This window comes from Stegastes partitus, unplaced genomic scaffold (genome assembly GCF_000690725.1).
Source record: "Stegastes partitus isolate 25-593 unplaced genomic scaffold, Stegastes_partitus-1.0.2 Scaffold310, whole genome shotgun sequence".
NCBI lineage: Eukaryota > Metazoa > Chordata > Actinopteri > Pomacentridae > Stegastes > Stegastes partitus.
In genome coordinates, this window is record NW_007578041.1 from 35,921 (window position 1) to 57,621 (window position 21,701).

At 42.4% G+C, this 21,701-nt stretch overlaps 1 protein-coding gene across 1 annotated transcript in view; it reads right to left on the minus strand.

The window, feature by feature from the left end:
* The window catches only part of syne2b (spectrin repeat containing, nuclear envelope 2b), a gene marked incomplete at its 3' end in the record, with an annotated part of 179,900 nt that overhangs the window by 35,542 nt on the left and 122,657 nt on the right, over positions 1–21,701 (minus strand). Inside the window, exons 83-106 of the mRNA XM_008283420.1 lie at positions 20,963–21,071; positions 20,710–20,847; positions 18,854–18,997; positions 16,864–17,058; positions 16,577–16,681; positions 16,097–16,216; positions 15,310–15,510; positions 15,068–15,235; positions 13,159–13,235; positions 12,731–12,869; positions 12,180–12,386; positions 9,971–10,123; positions 8,292–8,468; positions 8,008–8,163; positions 7,781–7,921; positions 7,438–7,608; positions 7,206–7,339; positions 6,867–7,071; positions 5,049–5,231; positions 4,699–4,806; positions 3,587–3,741; positions 1,752–1,899; positions 1,580–1,674; positions 909–1,140 (exon numbers count right to left, since the gene is read on the minus strand). Of these exons, the coding sequence (XP_008281642.1) occupies positions 909–1,140; positions 1,580–1,674; positions 1,752–1,899; positions 3,587–3,741; positions 4,699–4,806; positions 5,049–5,231; positions 6,867–7,071; positions 7,206–7,339; positions 7,438–7,608; positions 7,781–7,921; positions 8,008–8,163; positions 8,292–8,468; positions 9,971–10,123; positions 12,180–12,386; positions 12,731–12,869; positions 13,159–13,235; positions 15,068–15,235; positions 15,310–15,510; positions 16,097–16,216; positions 16,577–16,681; positions 16,864–17,058; positions 18,854–18,997; positions 20,710–20,847; positions 20,963–21,071 (3,661 nt within the window). The remainder of the gene's footprint in view (positions 1–908; positions 1,141–1,579; positions 1,675–1,751; positions 1,900–3,586; positions 3,742–4,698; positions 4,807–5,048; positions 5,232–6,866; positions 7,072–7,205; positions 7,340–7,437; positions 7,609–7,780; positions 7,922–8,007; positions 8,164–8,291; positions 8,469–9,970; positions 10,124–12,179; positions 12,387–12,730; positions 12,870–13,158; positions 13,236–15,067; positions 15,236–15,309; positions 15,511–16,096; positions 16,217–16,576; positions 16,682–16,863; positions 17,059–18,853; positions 18,998–20,709; positions 20,848–20,962; positions 21,072–21,701) is intronic.

The following is a 21,701-nucleotide window of genomic DNA, read 5'->3' on the forward strand; positions in this document are numbered from 1 at the left end:
CAGGTGGTGACTGCTGCACTCGGTCTCCTCACCTCCAGCCTTGCCACTTCAGAGAATGCCAGCATGCCATCGTGTCCATACTGCAGGAGGATGCAGCAGCAGCATTAATTTGTTTGTAGCCGTAGCCGTGTGCTATAGATTCTGTGTCTTTTGTAAACTTGGTCAAACTTTGTAAATATTGCAAATAGAGAGCAGAAGTAGGAGGGAGAGGCCTTTTTCTTTTAAACCCTTTTCTCCTGTTTTTGTTCCTCAGGTAGATAGGTAAGATTATTGTCTTTTATTTACTTTTTCTTTTCGACAGGGAAGTCAGGGTTAATTTAGAGTGTCCTTTGCTATTTTGGCACGTCTCCCTCTTTACTGAAAAAAATAAAGAAACTGCTCATTTCTGAGACTCGGTTTGTCTTCTTTGGAGTGGAAAGACTGGTGGTGTTATGCCAAAGCTTCCCCTAGACCGGGGAATAACAGTGGATGTTGGTAGATGTCGTGGATGTTGGTGGATGTTGGAGGATGTTTGTACAAGGTGGTGGATGTTAGAACATGTTAGTGGATGTTTGGAACATGTTGGTGGATGTTGGTAGATGTTGGTAGATGTTGGTGGATGTTGGTGGATGTTGGTGGATGTTGGTGGATGTTGGTGGATGTTGGCTGATGTTGGAGCATGTTGGTAGGTGTTGGTAGATGTTGGTAGATGTTGGTAGCTGTTGGTGGATGTTGGTGGATGTCAGCATGTTAGCGGTGGGGAACATTTTCCCATTTGTCTTGGCTGAGATCCTGCTGCTCTACCAGTGTGTGACGGTTCTGAATGTTGCTCAGAGAACCTTTAAGTCAGTGTCATGCTGCTGCAGAGCAACATCATCAGAACTACTCGGATGTCCACTTAGAAAATTAAAAATTCCCAACGTTCCCACCTGGAGGTCCTGCAGCGACCGTCGCAGCTGCTGCAGGCTGCAGCGGGCCGGTCCGGCCGGAGGAAGGAGGTTCTGTGTGTCCGACAGGAACCTCTGCAGCTTTCTCAGGCTGCGGCTGTACAGGTGCCAGTGCTTCACCAAACCCTCCACCAGGGAGCGCCGCTGGTCGGCCCGTTGCACAGCGCCCTGCCAGTGCTCCCGCAGCTGGGCCAGCTTCAGGATGAAGTCGCTCCTGGAGGCACGAACACATCCGGGATTCAAGTCCAAGAACAAGTACTAAACACTGAAGAGAACTTGAAGCTAAGTGATCAATAATTAGGGGAGTTTAAGGAAGTCTTCGCCAACAAAATCATACGTTCGTTTTTTTTTTAAACATGACCTGCAACAGCCCAATGTCACCTTCAGTAAACAATAATAATGAAAGAAATTCAACTTTGCTTCTTCTTTTTTTCTGATTTACAGAATCAAAAACTTTGTTTCTAGGGTCATATAGGTGTAAACTGATCTGACATGTAAAGCTTCAGAGGGCTTTGATAGAAACTCAGTAAGTTCTGTTTTTAAAACTGACCTGCTTGTTGCTCTAGAAAGACCGCTGGATGAAACCCAAAGTTTTTAGGATTTAAACATGAATATCTCGGTCATATTTCTCGACTGGATGAAGCTCTTCCTACCTGTCCTCCACTTCTCCCTTCTGCAGCAGGTGAAGAGCTTCGCTGATGACTGAATGAAGGATCTGGTGGCCGATGGACAGCTCGGCCTGAAACCTCTACAGAACCAGGACACGTTGGGTTATACATCTGTGTGTTTGACAGCTTCTCCTCAGCGTTCATGACGTTTCTTTACCTTGTGGGTGCAGAGCTGCTGCCTGAGGCCGCCGTAGGAACCGGCCACATCCACCGTCAGACTGTCCTCCATCCTCTGGAGGAACGACATCCAGCTCTCACACTTCTGCTCGAACCTCTGCAGCCTCAGCGCCTCCGTCTGCAGCTCACTGCGACACGAAACAACAGTTCTGAACTTTAGAAATCCTCTAATCCCACTTTAAAGAGGAAGTCTGTGCTGGTTTTGATGAAGCGTTCCCTGTTTCATCGGTCAGTCGGAGTCAAATCAGACAGAATTCAGGAAATATGTTTCTCATTTGGGACCCAAAGCTGAGTTCTGTATATATATTCTGACTTAATTTTGAAAATTTCACGTTTACAGTTTACATGCTTTACCTCAATATCTCCAGAAATTTAACTCCCACAGACTTGAAACTTGGTCAGAACATGGACAGAATAGTCGCATTGTTCCAGCAGAGGACAAGATTTTAATGGTTTGGCCGTTTAAAATTAAAAACAGTGCAAAATTTTAAATTGAGGGTGATGCTGTGTCCCCAGAAAGTTCCTGAAACTGTTTAAATATGGATGTTTCCAACTGAAATCCAGTCTTTGGTTGACATTTCACCAACTATTGAGGCTCTAACATCAGTAGAACCTGATGTGTGGTAAATATGACAAGACAAGACTCCAGTTTTAAGATATTTTGACTTGAAACTCGCCAAAATCATTAAAAATTTGTCCAAAAATCACATAAACTCTTCCAAAATTATTTAAAATTGTTTAAAATGACAACAATGAATAAATATTGGCCCAAATTTCCAACTGATGGTGGTGTTGTGTCCCCATGTAGTTCCTGTCAGTGTATATCTATGGATGGATCCATATTTCTGCTAAAATCCATCCTTTGGTCGACACTTGACCAACTGTTGAGGCTCTAACGTCAGTAGAATCTGATGTGTGAGAAGTCTGGCAAGACAAGGTTCCATTTTTTAGATATTTTGGCTTAAAACTCGTCCAAAATCATCAAAAATTAATCCAAAAATCACACAAATTTGTCCCAAAAAAGGGGAAACTTATCCAAAAATCACATAAAATCTTCCAAACTGACTCATAATTGTTCAAAATGACAATACTGAATAAATATTGACCCTTAATAATGAAAGAAAGTGCAGAATTTCCAATCGATGGAGGTATTATGACCCCTGAAAGGTCCGTAGAATCTGATGTGTCACAAGTTTGGCGAGACAAGGTTCCAATTTTCAGATATTTTGACACGTAACTTGCGAAAAATCACAAAAAAATCGTCCAAAAATTGCACAAATTTGTCAAAAAAAAAATTGAAACTCATCGAAAAAAATCCCGTAAACTCTTCCAAAATGACTTGAACCTTCTTCAACATGACAATAATGAATAAATATTGACCCCTGAAAAAGAAAGAAAGTGCACAATTCCCAATCAATGGACGTGTAGTGTCCCCAGAAAGTTTCTACTAAAACACAGCCTTCGGTTGACGTTTCATCAGCTGCTGCTCTAACATCAGTAGAATTTCTAGTTTTGTGATATTTTGGGTTTCCTCACTTTTTAATTTCTTCATCATGAAACAAGAGAACCCTTAATTAATCCCACAGTGGGACATTTACAGCAGCAGAGAGGAAACACGTAGGAAACATTGGTTAAAAACTGAAAAATAAAACAAATCTATATTTCTAAGTTCTGATTCTTCAATATGTGGTTATTGTATAATAATCAGACGTTGCACAGATTCCTCTGAAGGTGGAAAATAACGACATTACACCTATCTGACTATTAAACAACACTTTCTGTAGCAGAGAGACGTCTTCCTGCCCCTTCACTGACCTGCAGGCCTCCTCGGCTCTGGCGGCAGCGTCGGCCCAGCGGCGGTCGAGACGCTGCAGGCGGCGAGCTGCAGCGTCGCCCAGCGTCAGGCTGCGGCTGCGTTCGTTCAGGACGTCCAGGTCAGCGGACAGGCCGCTGAGCTGCAGGAGTTCAGACTGCAACATATGGAGGCAGCGTGACTCACATGACGGCAGATTACACGCCACAGCCGTGTTCTGGCCTCATTCAGGTTCTGCTTTAGTCCCACAACAGCAGCTGCAGGTTTACAGGAATAACCTGGAGCCTTGAACTCGCTATTTTTAGATTAGTTTAACAACAAACTGACACTAATTCTGCAAAAAGTTGTGATTATTTCAGCTTCTGTGAAAACGAGTAAATTACAGTACAAATTACACTTTGAAATTAATTTACTTTTGGCAGCTCTGAAAGAAATTAAGATTTTGAACATCAACATGAGAGAAAAGAGACACAAAAGCTGCTTAGATCAAGAAAAAACTGACACTTGTTTCAAGAAAAATCATGACTAATTTAAAGAATCATGTCCAGCTACAATTAGACCTCGTAATTAAACTGTTTTGGCTAATTTGAAAGAAATTAAGGGAAAAAAGAGGACACAACAACTGTTTAATTAATGGAAAAGACACTGGTTTCCAAAAAAAAAATCAGAAATAGGTTAAAGATAACATTTCAAGCTACAAGTTAGAGCTTGTGATGAAAATATTTTGGCAACGTCTAAAGAAATTAAGCCTTAGACTGTCAATATGGGACAAAATAAGACAAGAAAGCTGCTTAAAGTATTTTTTAAAAATGACACCTGTTTCTGGAAAAATTGTAAATAGTTTTTAAAAAATATTTCCAACTACAAATCAGAGCTTGTAATGAAATAGATTGGCTCATTTTACAGAAACTGAGCTTCATAATGTCAATACGAGACAAAATAGGACACAACAGCTGCTTAAATCATAAAAAAATGACACCTGTTCCTGGAAAAAATCATAAATAGTTTGAATAAAACATGTCATCAACACATTAAACCATCAACAGCAGGAGTCCTTAAAGCCTCCTGAGTAGCAGCAGCTCCTGTCCGTTCATTCATTCATTCATGGACTCACCTGGTCGCCGGTGGGAGCTGCCGCCTCCAGACGCTGCTGCCAGACCTCCAGGCTGCTCTCCAGCGACTCCAGCTCGCCTCCGAACTGCTGCAGCTCCTTAAGCTCCTCCTGCAGACGTACAAACGTGGCAAGTGGCCATCTGGGCCTTAATTTGTAGGTCAGTGTGGCGGCACGTTGCCCAGATTAACCAGCAACAAACAAGACTCTCACATGAAAGAAGTTCTAACCAACTGTTGCTGCTTTGGAGCAACTTCACCTCAAAAAAACCTCAAATATTCAACTAGGTGTTTGAAGAAGCCCGGTTTAACCTCACAGATGCCCACAGGTGCTCATTCATTCATCTCTGGTACCTGCAGCCGACCCAGCTTCCCCGTCAGCCTCCCACCGAGCTGCAGGACGCCACGCGACAGCAAGCGGCCCTCCGATTGGACGAGGCCGGCAGCCGAGGGCTCCAGGCGGCCAATCAGGTGCTTGGAGGCTTCCAGCACCTCGTCCAGGTCCGACTGAAGGGAGTCGGTTCTGCCCAGGAGGCTCTGCAGCAGAAAGCAACAGGTTATAACGTTTAGGGAGACTTCTCTGCATCTGGAAGGCCTCAGGTTGTTTATGTATTCAGGTTTTACGACGTGAAGCAGAAAAAATAGCAAGAAATGAAAATATTAGAGGGAAAATCCTAAACTCAGCTCAAAAAAATTCATTAAATGAGCAATAAAACCAATAAAATAAAGATATATGTGCGATATTAGTGCTTTTAATTAGTTGTTTGGTTGAAAAAAATGTCAGAAAATTGTGAAAATGTCGATCAGTGTTTTTACTTTAGTCCACAAAACTAAAATATTCAGTTTACCGTCATAAAAGAAGCGAAAAAATGAAAATATTCACATTTAAGACAGTAAAATCTGAGAATTTAGTGTTCTTTTGTTTTTAAATAAATGACACTTTAATCATCATAAATAGTGTTAAATTGAATATTTGACAATTTCCTGTTAACAGTTGCAGCTCGACACGATAATTTATAATAATTTGTTAGAAAAAAAACAAACAGCTTCGAGTGTTTTTTAATGTGTTTACCAAACTCTATTCAATGAGGAAGTCCATGAAATGTGGTTCAAAGTCCTAAAAAAGGCTCATAAGAAAGATTTTCAAAAGTGAAGAACGTACAAAAACAATGAAGTATTTAGGAAATATACAAACAACAGAAAACCAAAATATGACGTTTAATTTGTAATTCGAATATTTAAGGATTCATTTGGACGAGTTCTGACTTTATTTGAGGTGTTTTTTAAATATTTTTTGGTGCTTGTGAGGAGAGAAAACATGATATGACAACAAAAAGTGTTTGTGATGTGAGTGTGTGAGCTGCAGGACGTCCTGCTGTCAGACATGAAAACATTTAAAAACGCTGAACATGAGACATAAAAGCGTCTGACAGCTACGGGAGTCAGACGTTGTTGTTAAAAAGAGTTTTTTTGTTCAGCTTCGGGAGAAAAACAGTCACTGGAAATAATTGAGGATTTCACCTTGTCTGTGTTTAAAATTCTGTTACAGACTCTTTGATGTGAAAATCAACAAAAAAGATGAACAAACGCTTCATAAAAAGGTTTAAAAAGAACGACTGTGGTTCAGAAATCTGCACAAAATTAATAGTTTGTTCTCCAAAACTTAAAAATGCAACATGCATAGGTGTAGATTTTATTATTATCCTTTACATATTCAGAATGTGTGCACTTTTATTCTTCTTTAAATTGAACTTTATTTTGAAAAAATCTGCGCTTATTTTCTTTTCAGCATGTCAGACACAAATATTTGTGATTTGTTCTGAATGAGCAGACAGTCCAGGGGTTTATAAATGATTTATAAAGAATTCATTTAGCATTAAAAAGGTGCCACATGCACGTTTAAAAAGGTCATTCCTTCAAAATAAAAGACCCAAAAGACGACAAAAGCATGAATTATGTTTATATGTGTGCTGACTGAGCAAAGGTAATGTTACATACAATAGATATGATATTAAATGAGAAAACTTTACTGTATTTTGAATTGTAGTTTCAGAATTTTGTGGTTTTTTACGTATAAATAAAGACATTTCCACCATAAATCCACACATGCATGCAGAAACGGTACAAACTGCTGCTTTCTGTTTGTGTCACTGTTGAGTTGTGTATCCTCACCTGGACGTTGAGTATCCTCACGGCCACCTGCTCCACGGTGTTCTCTTGTCCAGGTGAGTCGCTCAGTGCGGTCGCAGCGTCGCTCTGCAGCTCCTTCAGTCGCTCTGAGAACAAACCGGCCAGCCGAGAGTAAACCTCCCAAAGCTGCAGGATCTGAAGAGTCTTCTGGAGCCGCTGGGTCAGAACTCCAGACAGCGAAGTCCAGCTGGAGAACAGAACGTCAGAGTGGGAGGTTACATCATGATGCTGCCACCACCGTGCTTCACATCATAATGTTGCATTACGCTTTGACTGGTGACAGGTCTGAATACTTCTTGTAGGTATTCAGGTGAGTCTCACCTGTCTCTCTGTACGTCCAGCCTCTCAGTGATGATGGCAGCAGCAGCAGGACTGATGACTTCTTTAAGCGAGTGAATGCTTTGACTCAGTTCATCCCACTCTGCCTCTGTAGCTTTAGTCTCCTCATGCAGAAGCTACGCACAGACACGACATCCAAACAAGAAGTCAAGTCATTAGTAACGCTCTACATTATAACGTCTAACATAACTTCTATCCAAACTGAGGAACTCACCTGGAGTTTTTCATGCTGATGTCTGTGAGCCTGCAGGGAGAGTGAAGCGCTGCTGTAATAGTCCAGAGTCTGAGACGTTCTCACTGTTTTCAGCACCAAACGGTTCTGGTTCTTCTCCACATCGTCCCAGAGCTGCTGAGCCTGAATCAGCTTCTGTTTGACCGATTCGTTCTGCAGAAGACGAGAAGATGGAAGAAACAGAATGATGATTAACTCCTGTTGCAGATTTTTTTAGCTGTGTGTTGAATTTCTGTATATTCACATTTAAACTAAAATAAAAGAAAAAACTTCCTGCTGGACATTAATCAGCTGGTTAAAGGGCACCAGATGTCGTGTCACTGACCTTCAGACTGAGAGCTGAACAGGCCTGAATGGATTCGTTTATCCGAGACAAAGAATCGCTGCTTTCTCCGTTTCCAACCCAAACTTTGTCCTTTAGCTCCTGAAGAGCTGCAGCCTTCAGCCTGATGGTCTCCTCCAGCTCCTGGCGACAGACGGGACGTTAAAACTCACTTTCATGACAACCTGCAGACCTCAGATCCAGATGTTGCTCCAGATGTGAGCCCTGACCTGGCAGCCGTTGACGCTCCTCTGCAGCTCCATCCAGCTGCTGCTCCTCTGAGCCGAGTCCAACCAGATGTTCTGCTCTGAGATCCAGCTGCTGATGTGCTGCAGTCTGGCGTCCTGCTCCGCTCTGCTCCTCAGCTCCTGCAGCACCGCCGTGATCTGAACAAACACCAGCAGCAGCTTCATTGAGCTTCATTTTAAAGGTGAATTTGAACTAATAATTGGTGGAACTTGAACTTGTCAAACTATTTCCAGGATCCAGACTGACTTTTCAGGCCTAACTCTACCTGAGAGTTGATGTTTTCCTGCAGACCGAGCCACCGGTGGTTCAGTCGACCCTGTTCCTCCGAGTACCGGTTGTGTTTGTAGCGCCTCCTCTGGTCATCTTCAGAACTGCAGCTCTGTAGCGGCAGATTCACGAAGTCCAGAGTCGCCTGAAGAGCAGAAAACTCCGTCTGACACTCCTGATGGAAACGAGACGCAAAGGTACACCAGTAAACTGACAACAGAAATTAATTTGAGTATTATTTGTTAGAATAGTAAAATTTCTGAAAATATATCTTTGGAAAAAAATCCATAATCCTTCCTGAGCCTCAGCAGTGACATAATTCTTTAAACATCAACTTTTGACTATAATATAAAGAACGAAAATGAAGAATAATCAAACACAAAATGTCCTAAAATCACTTCTTTACAGACACTACTGACAAAATGAGATGCCATAAATGCAGACATAAAAACTGAGAAATTAAAGAAGATGATTCGTGTCAAGATTTTATTGTTTTCAAGTAACCATACGATGAAAAATGTAGCTGCTTTTTGCTCTTTCAGCATTTTTAAAACCATTTAGACAGGCCTAAAATATCCATATTAATTTAAACGATTATACAGATTGTTCTGCCCTGAATGTGTTGTGGTTAAAAAGTTGATTGTTTGAGGAAAATTGGTTGAGCTTTTATTTTGAAGGACAGGAAACACATAACAGGAAGCAGGAAGTGAAGCGAACACACGTAAAATATGTACGTAAAGGTGAGAGAAGTTATAGTTGATCCAGTTTAGAAATGTGATTTATTTTAGGACAAAGACTATTTTGTGATGTTCAGAACCTTTTTTTTTTTCCCATCAAAATGACTCAGAGCAGTGTTTTATTTTATCAATAGACAACTGGTTCAATGGGACAAGATCAAAAGGATTTCAGAATTGATTTTTTAAACCACTGTCAAATAAATTAGAATCATGTGATGAATATTTGTTTTGATATTTTTAAAACTTTTTTTTTTTTTTATGTCTGAACACTTTTAATAATCTGCTAAAACGACCGACGAGTCCCAGTAGTTGTTTAAAAAAAAGTTTAAATTAAATGTTTTTAAGAATATTTTTGTTTCCTGTAGTGCTCCTATGAAGTTATTGGAGTCCACAACACAGATTATGTTCTACGATAACAAATGAGGAACGTTCTCAATTGAAAACATGTTTTCCAAACGTTGTCACGTGGCCACAGAACGTTCTTCGTTATAAGAATTTGGTCTTAAAAATTTAATTTATAAGACACTCTTGTGCTCTTGTGACAGATTTAGAAAGGCGGAACATTTGTCCTGTATGTTCTGGAGATGTTATTGAGGGAACACTCGATAGCTTCTGCAAAATGTTCCATCAATGTTCCACAGTGTTAGACGATAACAAAGAAGGACGTTCTCAGGGCAACATTCAGTTTTGAGAAGCACAACAGTCTAGCAATGTCATTACTAAACATTTTTCGAACGTTCTGATGAAAACTAACAGAAATATTGGCAGAACTTTGCAGAACTTTCCAAGAACTTTATGGGATTTAAAAAATAATAATTCTAGCTGTGCCTGGTTTTGGGTTGTTTTAACGTTTTCCTTCCATTTCAACAACCTCCAATAAAAACGCCTCAGCTTCCCATCGAGGAGCTTTAAGTTCAACGTCTGCGTCCGCCGTCGGTACCTTGCAGTATCTCAGGAGCTGCATCAGGTCGGCGCCGCTGTGGTGGTTCTGGTCGGCTCTGCTGCGATGTTCCTCCAGCTGCGACTCGGCAGCATCGAGTCGAGTCTGGAGCTCCGTCAGCGCCACCTGCTGGTTCAGCGTCTCCATCCACCGCTGAGGAAGAGGAAATCAAACAAGAGTTCATTAATTAGAAATGACAGATTTTACTGTTTTATTGAATTCTGTGTTTTATTATGTTTCAATGACGTTAACGAACCTGCATTAGATTTTAAATTTTAAACAGGAAAGAAGAGAAGAGACAAGGCTGTGAATGTACAAAACCTGAACTGAAACTGAAGTGGACGACAGAAAAAGTACAATCAAGAGGTGCAGGAAGAAGGACGATGAGAGGGAACGAAGGAGATGGAGAGACGAGTGGATGGATGAACGAGTGAAGGGCAGGGACGGAGAGGAAATGAGAGAATCCTTGGATGGAGGTGAGAAGAGTCCTCGAGCTGCTCTGAGCTGCTCGGTGGGGAAGTTTAACTGGTGGCAGGGAGGCTGGATTTTAGAGACACTGAAGCTGCACTTGAGGGCTGGATTTAGAGAAAAACGTCTGATATTTATTCACCCTAACGAACCCCACTGTGGCAGGAGGAGCACTAACGAATCACATAACGAGGGGGAGGAGCAACAAACCCCCAACTGAAACCGAAACTCAGGTGGTAATGGCTCCTTAAGGATATCAGCACGTGGAACTCCCAACTAGTCAGTCAGAGCTGATGAAGCCTCTTAGATGAAACATCTTCAAGGAACTCAAGCAGTTGCTACGATTTATCTACCAGAACAGTCTGATATTTAACATTAGAACCACCAAAACGATCATTCACTGGAGGAATGTTGGGTTCTACCTTCATGTTGATTTGACTCGTATCCTCCAGATAAAGACCAACGTGGCAACATGATCCCCCTGCAGGACAACACGCTCCACCGCAACACAAAAACTGCAACTCAAGGAACACGACCAAGAGCCCAGAGTTGGCCGTAAGACGCACCAGAACGGGCCTGGTTTTAACGTCGGGTTCCTCTAGCTATTTTTGGTCAGACGAAAAAAGAAACTCTGAGCGGACAATTTTTGAACCTTTTAGGAAAGATTTCCAGTAATGTTCCTATAAGGTTAATGTAATGTTTTAAAGTCAAGGTTCAAACTCAGATTGTGTTCCGTGATAACAAAGGGAAAAACGTTCTCAAACCAATATTTAAAACACGTTTTCCAGATGTTACTGAGACCTCAGATGTAGTTTTTTTTTTCAATTAACCTGTAATGTGATATATTAACAAATGTGGAACATTCTGCCTGAAATGTTCTGAGGATGTTTTGGGGGATGTTCTTGAACATTCGTTTAAAAAAAATAAATAAATAAATAAAAATTCTCAAAATGTTCCATGATAACAAAGGAAAAACGTCTGAAAATTAACTAAATGAAAAAACACAGGTTCAGATGTGACTAAGGCCTCAAACATCAGAGTGGTTTTTACAGAATGTTCTATAACGTTCCTGTAATTCGATGTAATAAAGGTGGAACATTTATGGACCGTTCTTCTGAAGACGTTTCCACAACAATGACAAAAGAAGGATGTTCTCAGTGCAGCATTAAAACAAACATTTTCAAGATGTTATCAAGACCTCAGATGACAGAACGTTCCCCTAAAAGATGCTCCTGTAAGGTGATATATTAACAAGGTGGAACGTTCTGCCTGTGAAGTTCTGAGGATGTTGTTGAGGGAACACATAACAGACGTTCTTCTAGAAAACATTCTAACAGTGTTACACGAGAACAAAGGAAAGAAGATGCTTTCTAGATGTATACACGTTTTAAGAGCTTGCTGTCGAGGCGATGCCCGATAGAACGTTCTTCCATAAGATGTGTCCAGACGTTCTCAGTGCAACATTTAGAAAACGCTGAGATGCTATCAATGCCTCAGATTAAAGAACGTTCTTAAAAGACTTTCCTATAACGTGATATATTACCAAGGGGGAACGTTCTGCCTGTTCTGAGGACATTTTGGGGATGTTGTTCCCACAATGTTCCACAGTGTTATAGGTAACTAAGTCAGAACGTTCTCAGTGTAACATCCAGCTTTGAGAACGTTACAGCCTCCCAGAGCAGAACCCTGTGGTTTATGTTCGTTCCGTGTAAATCTCAGTCCACCCGGAGAACCTCCTCACCTTGCTCAGATCCTGTCTGACGGCAGGAAGCTCCGTCTGCAGAACGTTCCAGTCCAGTTCTATCTGCCCGAGCCGGGAGTCGACGGCCGTCTGGAGCTCTTCGTCCTCCGGCTCTCCGTCAGCTTCCTTCAGCTGCAGCAGCTGAGCGGCAGAACCGAGCAGTGCCACCTTCAGGTCGCATTTCACCTCCAGCTCCTTGGTCAGAGCCTGAAATACAAAGTCGTGTTCTGTTCTCAGGGGTTGTCGGGGTGGAACCAACATATCCAGCTTGTAATAAATATGAAATCATTGACATTGTCATAATTTTCTGATAGCATCGACAGTAAATGCTCTAAATCTGTTTAACTCAATGTGGAGAAACATCTGGAACCTGAATCTGCAATGTGAAACAGGATTTGCTTGAAGCTTTGTGCTAAATGCAATAAATTCATACCTTCTGCAAGAACAAATCTGGTTGCTTAAACCAGCTATCATTTTAATTAAAGCTTATATTTGCAAATTCATGTCAGAAATGTCTATAAATCGGTTTAAACGACGGATCTCTGACTCACCACCGACTGGAAGAAGTGGTCTTGCCGCTGTTCGACATCCGTCTCCTGATTGGCTGAAGCGGTCACCTGACTCCATCCCTCGATAAGAGCTTTGGCCTTCGACATCCAATCACTGAGCGCCACGGCATCGTGAAGAAACCTGACGATTGGAGGAATATTTTAGAAACCGATTAGAGCAGTTAAAGAAATGTTGTTTGAAAAAGACTCAACAGATTCTTGACAAGTGCTTTTCAACAGATGCGACACATGTTTTGTTATTAAGTTTCGATGCCTGTGTGGATTCTCAGTGGTCCAAGTCATGGCAGGTGTTCCACGGGAAGAAAACTGGACGTCTTCTTGGTTCCCCTTCATCCAGACATCTAAACTTTGGACACGCTCTTACTCTGAAAGGGTGCAATCCAGTTTTTTCGCTCCTTCCTGTCTCTCACCTCATCTTCAGCTTCCTTTTCCTCTCACAGTTGGTTTGTTTGTGTTCCAGCCTCTTGCACAAAGCTCTCCATCGAGCCTCCAGTTTGCAGTTAAACTCTGCGACTCCTCGACACCCTGAGCTCTGCAGCCGCTGACCGGCTTCCAGCATCCGGTCGAAGCGAGACTTGTTCTCCTCCAGGAGGCGACGGAGATCCTGTTGGACGAACAGGAACTTTAAATCACTGCAGCAAATACGCAGACCTGCAAAGTGATGTCTTGCACTGGGTCAGGTGCAAATATAATGACTAATTGCAAATTCATGATCAGAAGAATGATGCAAAAACCGGTTAAGCTCAGCTCAGTCTGACTTAACTCAAAATCTACTGACCTAATCTGTACCAGAGACATTTTAAAGAAGAGAAAAACACTTAAATTATCCCTGAAAATAAACCTACGGGAGAATTTTTGATACCAAAAAAACAAAAAATCAGCTTTTTAACAGTGAAGCAAATCATGCCATCAAAACACTATTAAAACCTCACTTTGGGTCAAAGCTACAGAACTTATAAAGTTTTTTTTTAATCACATTTGACTGTTGCTTCTATTCGAGCAGTTTAAGTTGCATTTACATTTATTTAGCTCAAGAACTCGTCTCGTATTTTACAAAAACACTTTGCTGATGACGTTTCTTTAGACTCATTCTTCCGCTGAAGTTTCATTTTTTATGTAAGGCATCATAACTCAAAATATATATGAAAAAAAAACGTTCTGACAATGTTCTGTGATGTTCTAGCAATGTTTGACGTTTTCTTCTAATCCCCACAGATGCTCTAATTCAAGGTTGATTAACTACAAACGTTCCAGTTCTGGTTCTGGATGAATCTCAGTAACTCTGGATTTAATTTCTGCTTCTGTGACGTCAGACTTGACGTGATTTTTTTGTACGTTTTTTAGTTAAATCAGTGCCATACTGATGTAAAACAGCAGCAACAGGATGTTTGATAATCGTGTTTTAGCTTCACTGTGAGCTCAAACACACGCCTTGCAAACAGGCCTCATGAACCAACAATGAAACCCAGCTGCAGCTCCTCGCTCGGCTCCAGAAGGCCGGAGAACATCGTGTTCCTCTGCAGAATAAACAACATCGTTCGGCTGCAGCTAATTGAGCCGATTAGCGTCTGAGTGGAACGAGGAGGGTCCAAATGAGCAGAGCGGGACTCGGCGAAGCGCTCCGAATTAGACGGTCGGAAAGAGCGCATTTAGAAAAATGAAGGTTACCTGATAGGCCGAGAGCTCCTCCTGTACCTGCTGCTCGGAATCGCACCACCGGTGCATCCTGGGAAACGAAGTCTCGGCGTCTGAGAGCAGAGAGTCGGACCAGCAGCCGTCCTGCTCCCACTGGGACCACAGCTGAGGAGGAAGGAGAGGACGCCGTGGTCAGATGGTTTTATGATCATTCCCATCATTTCTGAGGCTTTAAATCACCTCCAGCTGCTGCATTAGTTAATAAAGCCTCCTCTACAGTTATCTCTCAGCTCTTATCTTGGTCACTTTAAGGTGTAGCCTCGTTTTCGTCAGAACGACCTCAGCTATTAAGACCGTACATCATTTAATATGAAAATACTTGCAGGACATTCATATTAGCTTTTATATAGAGATTTATATGCATAACTGTGTGGAGGAGATCGTCTGGAATCTGGAAATATCAGAACCACGATGGTGATATAATATGAAATAACTACATTATTACTTTTACAGGTGGGACTGAGGCCAGTTGCTTCTTAAAGGCATCAACGGAGCAACCTTCAATTTGCAGAAAATGTGGTCAGACTTTAAACGTGTCATTAAAGCTCTCCCCAAATAAAATTTTCATTGTGTTATTACATTTTATTGCTTCACTTTGCACACTAGCTGCTGTTAATGTCTCACCTGCAGTGTTTCCTGCATCCGGACTCCTTGGTCCAGGCCCTGCTGCTGCAGTTGGACCACCTCGTCCTGCAGTGCCGCCACGACACCCTCCTGCCTCCGGGGGGCGACGTCTCTGCTGGAGATGAGCTGCAGGATGTGAAAGTGGTGGCCGAGGAACTGGAAGAACTTCTGATTGAGAAAAAGCATCATGAAATAACACCATGAATGATTTCTTTAAAGGCAGACTGTCTGTCTGCACCCACCGTGTGTCTGCCCAGCTGCTCCTGGAGGCCATCCCTGCTCCGGAGCTCCACGTCGGGCTGCTGACGGAGGCGCTGGGCGCCCAGACGGAGCAGCTCCTCCAGGCCGAGGACCAGACGTTCGTACAGCTGCTGAAGGTCCAGGCTGCTCCTCAGATCCTCACAGCGGGAACCGACAGCACCGAGCGCCGATTCCAGCTCACCCTGTACACAGGAGTTCAACAAAAAAATCTGTATTTAACTTAATGATTTTGGGTATCGTTATTTATAAAAATCACCACCAGAGGATCCAGAAACTGTAAAAACAAAACAAACTGTTGGATGTTCAGATTTCCAGGTGCAGTTTGATTGGAAAATCAACCAAATCCAACCTTAAAATCGGAATTTTCATTGATTTTTACTTAATTCTACACGTCTCATTTAAAAAAAACTTGTTCATTCTGAACTAATTTTGAGTCACTTTGAACAAGCTTGAGGTAATTTTTGACAGATTTCAAGTTATTTTGGACAATTCTTGAGTTATTTTGGGAAAACTTTGAATCAATTTGGACAATTTAATGTGACTTTAGACAAGTTTAAAATAATGTTGCACCATTTTAGGGGAAAATCCAAAGTACTGGATCAATAAATAAATGCAGCATGGCTTAGAAACAGAGAACAGAGGAGCCAGTTGTTGGAGATACATTCAGCTGATGGTGGAACATCTTTCTACGTCTGATGGTGGAACATCTTTCTACATCTGATGGTGGAACATCTTTCTACATCTGATGGTAAGACATCTTTCTCCAACCTGCAGCTGTTTTGCCTGCTGGACGATGGACGGCGGCAGGTTCTGCTGCTCGGCCTCCTCCAGCAGAGAGTTCACCTGCTGGACTTGCTGCTGCAGAGACTCCTGCATCCCAACGCTGGCCTGGAACAGGAAGTACAGAGAAAGCTAAGTGACTTATAAAGATATGTTTGTTCGTAGTTGTTTAGTTGCCTTTTGGTGCACCAACAAAACCTCACTGGATTACGTCACTAACGTCAGTCTAAAGTTTATGTTCAACAAAGGTCTTATGATGCATTTTAATATGATTAGCTTACAAACTAAAACCATACGTGTCATAATTCATAGAAACAAACCAACAGAAAAGTACAAGATGTAAAGTCTAACAACAAAATCCACATAAAACTCCAACAGGAGCTGCTCGGTAGATTACTCAGCTCAGTGTTTACACATTTATACCAATTTTTATAATGTAAGTGTGAATCATCTCCATGGAAACGGTACCTGCAGTTGCTCATTAAGGCCCAGCGCTCCACTGAACTCGTTAGTTATTTGGTGAACAGTTGGCTGGTTAGAGGTGAAGGCTGCATGCAACTCTTTTAGCTGTTTCTGTGGACAAAATGCACCGTGTGACCCACAATAAAATGATACAACACAGTGAGGAGGTGAGTAGAGGGAGAACCAGTGACAGGAAACAGCGTGCAGACACTAAAACCAACGCTTTCATATGTTTTTAACACAAAGGTGTGTAAATATCACCGTATGAGTCAGAGTTAGAGGTGAAAGGCAACCTGTTTTTGTGCGGTTTGGTGCTGCAGCTGTCTGAGCTGCTTCTCCTCGCGGCTCAGCTCATCCTGGACCAGAGGAAGGATTCTGCACAGGTCATCCAAACACCGCTGGACCAACTCTGAACCCAGGACCAGACTGATCTTGGACCCCTGAGAGACCAGCTCAGAGCCCAGCGTGGTCAGCTCGGCCGACAGACTCTGGAAAGACAAACAGGAAAGTTCTGGTTGGATGAGAAACTGTGGAGAGTTTGGAGGGAAGTTCTGGTTGTTGAGAGGTTTTCCTCAAACGCTGCAGAATCTGTGCTTCGGTTAAGATTTAAGATCAGATCAGACAAACGGAGGATGAAGCTTACAAATCACTTTTTAAAACCCATTTTTATGCAAAGTCGTCTTTTTCATTTGTTAAATGAATTATTGTTATTATTACCCTTGTTTTCATGTTTATATCCTCTATTTTCTTTCATTCTACTTGTTCTTCTTCTTTAATTTGATTTGGCTTTTCTTTGTGGTTTATTATTTTATTTGTATCCATTGCAGCACCAGAGCATGATGCTGCCACCTCCATGCTGGATGGTAGGTTTGGTGTTCTTGGGGTTAAAGGCCTCACCTTCTCTCCTCCAGACATGTTTCTGCTCAGTGTTTGTTCCATCTGACCACAGAACTTTCCTCCAGAAGGCCTTTTCTTTGTCCATGTGACCAGCAGCAGACTTCAGTGGAGCTTTAAGGTTCTGCTTCTGGAGGAAGAACTTCCTTCTCAGCCTCTCAGCTCATGTTGATGTCAGACCCTGTGGACACTGACAGCTGTGTTCCAGCAGCTTCTGATCCATCCAGAACTGCTTTCTGCTGGTTCCTGGTTGACTCTTGACCATCCTGACCAGTCGTCTCTCAGCAGCAGCTGGTAGTTTGTGTTTCCTTCCTGATGGTGGCAGTAACACAGCTGGACCATGAACTTTATACTGACACACTGATGGTTCTGGGACCTGAAGCTGCTCTGAAATGACTCCAAGTGACTTTCTTGACATGTCCAAGTCAATGATTTGCTTCTTCAGATCTTCGCTGAGCTCCTCAGACTTTCCCACTGCAGTGTCTGAGTCTAATGAGTGGATCAGATGGTTCTATTTAAACCGGATCAGAGGAGTCAGCAGCTGTAGTCGACTGTAGTCACTCATGAAAAGACCACGCCACTAAGAAAATTTAATTAGCACAACTTTCTACATCTTCAAAACTGTTAATTCAAGTTGCTGTTTGTTTATTTATGACCCAGCAGATTTCCCCATATTTCCAGAAGACCTTTAATAAATCTATGAAAGAACCAAAACGCAAAAACTCTGCATCATAGGAGTCATTGGAAACTCAAGACTGCTGTGATATACATGGTCTTTACCAGTGGATGTCAACTTCTGTTCACAACAATACGTTACCAAAACAAAACAAAAAAATAAGTCAGTTAACACAAGACCAGAATAGAAACTTTGGAAGCGACAGTCGTGAAATATTTCACCTGAAACTGAAATATTTGTGGGCAGAAGCTTTAAACTTGGAGGGTCATCGTCTCTAAAATGTCAGAAAGAATATTACTTGTCTGCACCAACAAGGACGAACTTTTAAACTGGGTTGTGATGCTTTAACTTGTTGCATCAAACTGTAAAATGAGGGTGAAGTCCAATCTATTGTTGGGGTAGACCAGGGATCTCCAACTCCAGTCCTCATGAGCTACTGTCCTGCAGGTTTTAGACGTTTCCTTACTGCAAAACAACTGACTCACATTAATGGATCATTAACAGACTAGTGTAGAACTTGACACCAAGCTGTTGGAGATCCAGTTATGCGAGTCAGGTGTGTTGCAGTAACGTCTGGAACCTGCAGGACAGGAGCTCACGAGGACCGAAGTTGGAGATCTCTGGTGTAGACCTCATAAGTTGCAGATCTTTTACATGCATGAAAAAGCCCTAATAAAAGCAGCATGCGGCCTCTTTACGTCGCCTCGTCCCACCTGCAGCTGCAGCAGCCTCAGCGGAGTTTCTTCTTCGTGTGTTTCCTCCGCGGGCGTCTGCAGCATGTTGTGGACGGAGGACAGCGACAGGGAGGCACCGTGCAGCACATCAAACAAACCCTCGTCCAGCGTCCGGCGGGAATCCTGCACAGAGAAGTTAGTTCAACCGCCAAAACTTTCAGATTCAGACCGAAAACGCGAGGCGCAGGAATTCAGTTTTTTTTTTTTTATTATTCAGAACGTATTCAGCAGGAAACAAGAGGAATCAGGAGGAGGAGGAGGAGCGACACCTCTTCATCAGCCAGCGTCGCTCCTCTCCCAGCCTTCGTCTTTCATGTTTGTTGTTTCCTGCTCTCCTTTATATGAAGTGTGATGTCGAGTTGTGTGTCCTGCAGCGAGTGATGGAGAGTAAAAGAACTAACATGGGGGGAATCCATCTGAGCTCGGAGGTTTGAAATCTGAGCCACAAAGAGCAGATTCAGACGTGTTGGTTTGTTGTTCGCGTCTTCTTTGACTCGTCATTCTTTATTTCCTTCAACTCATCTGACCATTTCATATTATGATTTATCAGAGCTGTTTGTAATGAAAGCCGAGTTTCTGCTTTCAGAAAGAATCTTAAAAGTTCTTCAACATGTGACACAAAAGAAATAAAATCACGAAGCATGTCCTGATCAAGCTTTTCTTTTTTTTTTCTTTTTTTTTGGCTCTGCTCATCCAAGTCCTCTCATTTTCCCCCTTTATTACATTTTAACATTGAATCGTGGTCAATTTAATTTGGCTTTTTTGAGAAGAATTTACAAAAAAAGGCTTTTTCATATCAAAGTATACAATAATTAGCTGCGTTATTTTACCCTCTACCTTTACAAGCCTTCCAAAACCTGCTGCTGAGAAACATCCTCATATCATGATGCTGCCACCACCGTGCCTCACAGTGGGGATGGTGTCTTTGTGATGACCCGTAGCACCAAAATATCAACAACTAGGATGAACGAAAAAAACCACCATATTAGCCTCAGAAAAAAAAACCACCTTCCACCAGACGACAGAAGAGCCACAACACGTCTGCTGAACAACACTACACCAGAAATAAGAGCAGCTTCCAACAAAAGAGTCCTCCTCGTCGCCTACAAAAAAGCGATGATGAAGAAAAAAAAACAACAATTGTAGGAACAACACCACCGAACACAGCAGCTGAAGAAGCAAAAAACTCCAGAAGAGGAATAAGAGGCGTCGTGGCCTCCCCCAGCAGCCTCCTTCCTCAGCAACCAAGCAGTTGAGGACGACCTCCTCTAGTCAGATCTTCTCATGTTCCATATTCCTTCCATGTCTTAATGATGTATTTAACGACTCCAAGAGATATTCAGTAACTGAGATGTTCTTGTATCGTCCCCTGACTGATGCTTTTTAAGAACTTTTTCACAGAGTTGCGTCGCGTGTTCTTTAGTCTTCATGGTGTAGTTCTGTCCAGGAGTACTGATCCACCAGTGACTGGACCTTCCAGATACAGGAGACTTTATTCTACAATCACCGACCTCAGATGATCTTTATTAACTGTTCATCACCTGAGTTCAATTAGGTGAATACATCTTATCTCACTTTGACATAAAAGAGTATTTATTTGTAAATTCTTGTCGAAAAAGCCAAATGAAGTTGATTCAATGATTCAATGTTGAGAAGAAATAAAAGGGGAAAATGTTTTATATATATACATAAAATGCATGTGTAAGTTTCAAGGCTAGTAAAATAGGGAATAAAAAGCCGACGGTGAAGTGAATCTAAAAGTTTCTCCGAGTGTTTTTCTGGCTGGAGGGGAACCAGCAGCGCTCCACATGTGGCAGCGTCGCCCATAAACTCACCGCGTCGTCCAGCAGCTCGGCCGATGTTTGTCGCAGCTCTCTGAGGCGGCTGATGAAGCTCTGCAGCTCTTTCAGGCTCTTTGTGGCGACGGCGCGTCCCGCTGCTCCGCCGCGTCGCCTCGGAGATGAGTCTGTCACCTTCAGAGGGAGCAGCAGAGAAAAACAGGGCTCTAATCAGCGCCGCGGGAGGCCAGAACACCGCCGCTCAAAGGAGGTGATAATCAGCTCCTCTGAGGAGATAATGGAGCCACACCTGAGAGGCAGGAAGCAGGCGGCCGAGCCGGGCCCACAGGCCGGACCACCTCCTCAGGACCGGGTCCTGGTCCACGTCAGGCCCAGCATCAGGACTGGCAGGAGGCGAGCTGGAGGAGGAGGGGGGATGGAGTTTATTATAGTGAAGGTGAGACTGATGAAGAGTGTTTTAGAGTCTTTGTCAGAACTTAATGGTTAAAATGAAGTTCTGCTGCTTTTAAAGAGACGTGAAGGAAACAAGATGTTTTTCTGTCGATTCAGTTTAGTTTTGTTGTTTCATTACTTTTGGTGCATCTATCTGAAAGGATGTTTTGTTTCTGTTGCATTCAGTCATTTGTTTGTTTATGTTTACTTCTTTCTATCCTCCCTCCCTTCCTTCATCCCTGTTCTTCCTTCCTTCCTTAAGTCTTTCTTTCCTTCTTCCCTCCCTCCTCTCTTTCTTCCTCCCTTCCCTCCTTCATCCTTCTATTCCTTCCTTCTGTCTTTTTTCTTTCCTCTCCCCCTCCCTTCCATCCTGCCTTCCTTCCTTCCTTCTTTGTTTCCTTCCTTCATCCCTCTCTTCCTTCTTTCTTTGTTTCCTTCCTTCCTCCCTTCCTTCCTCCCTTTTTCCTTCCTTCTTTCTTTCCTTCCATCCTCCTTTCCTTCCTTCCTTCCTTCCTTCATCCCTCCCTTCCATCCTTTCTTTCTTTCTTTCTTTCTTTCTTTCTTTCTTTCTTTCTTTCTTTCTTTCTTTCTTTTCT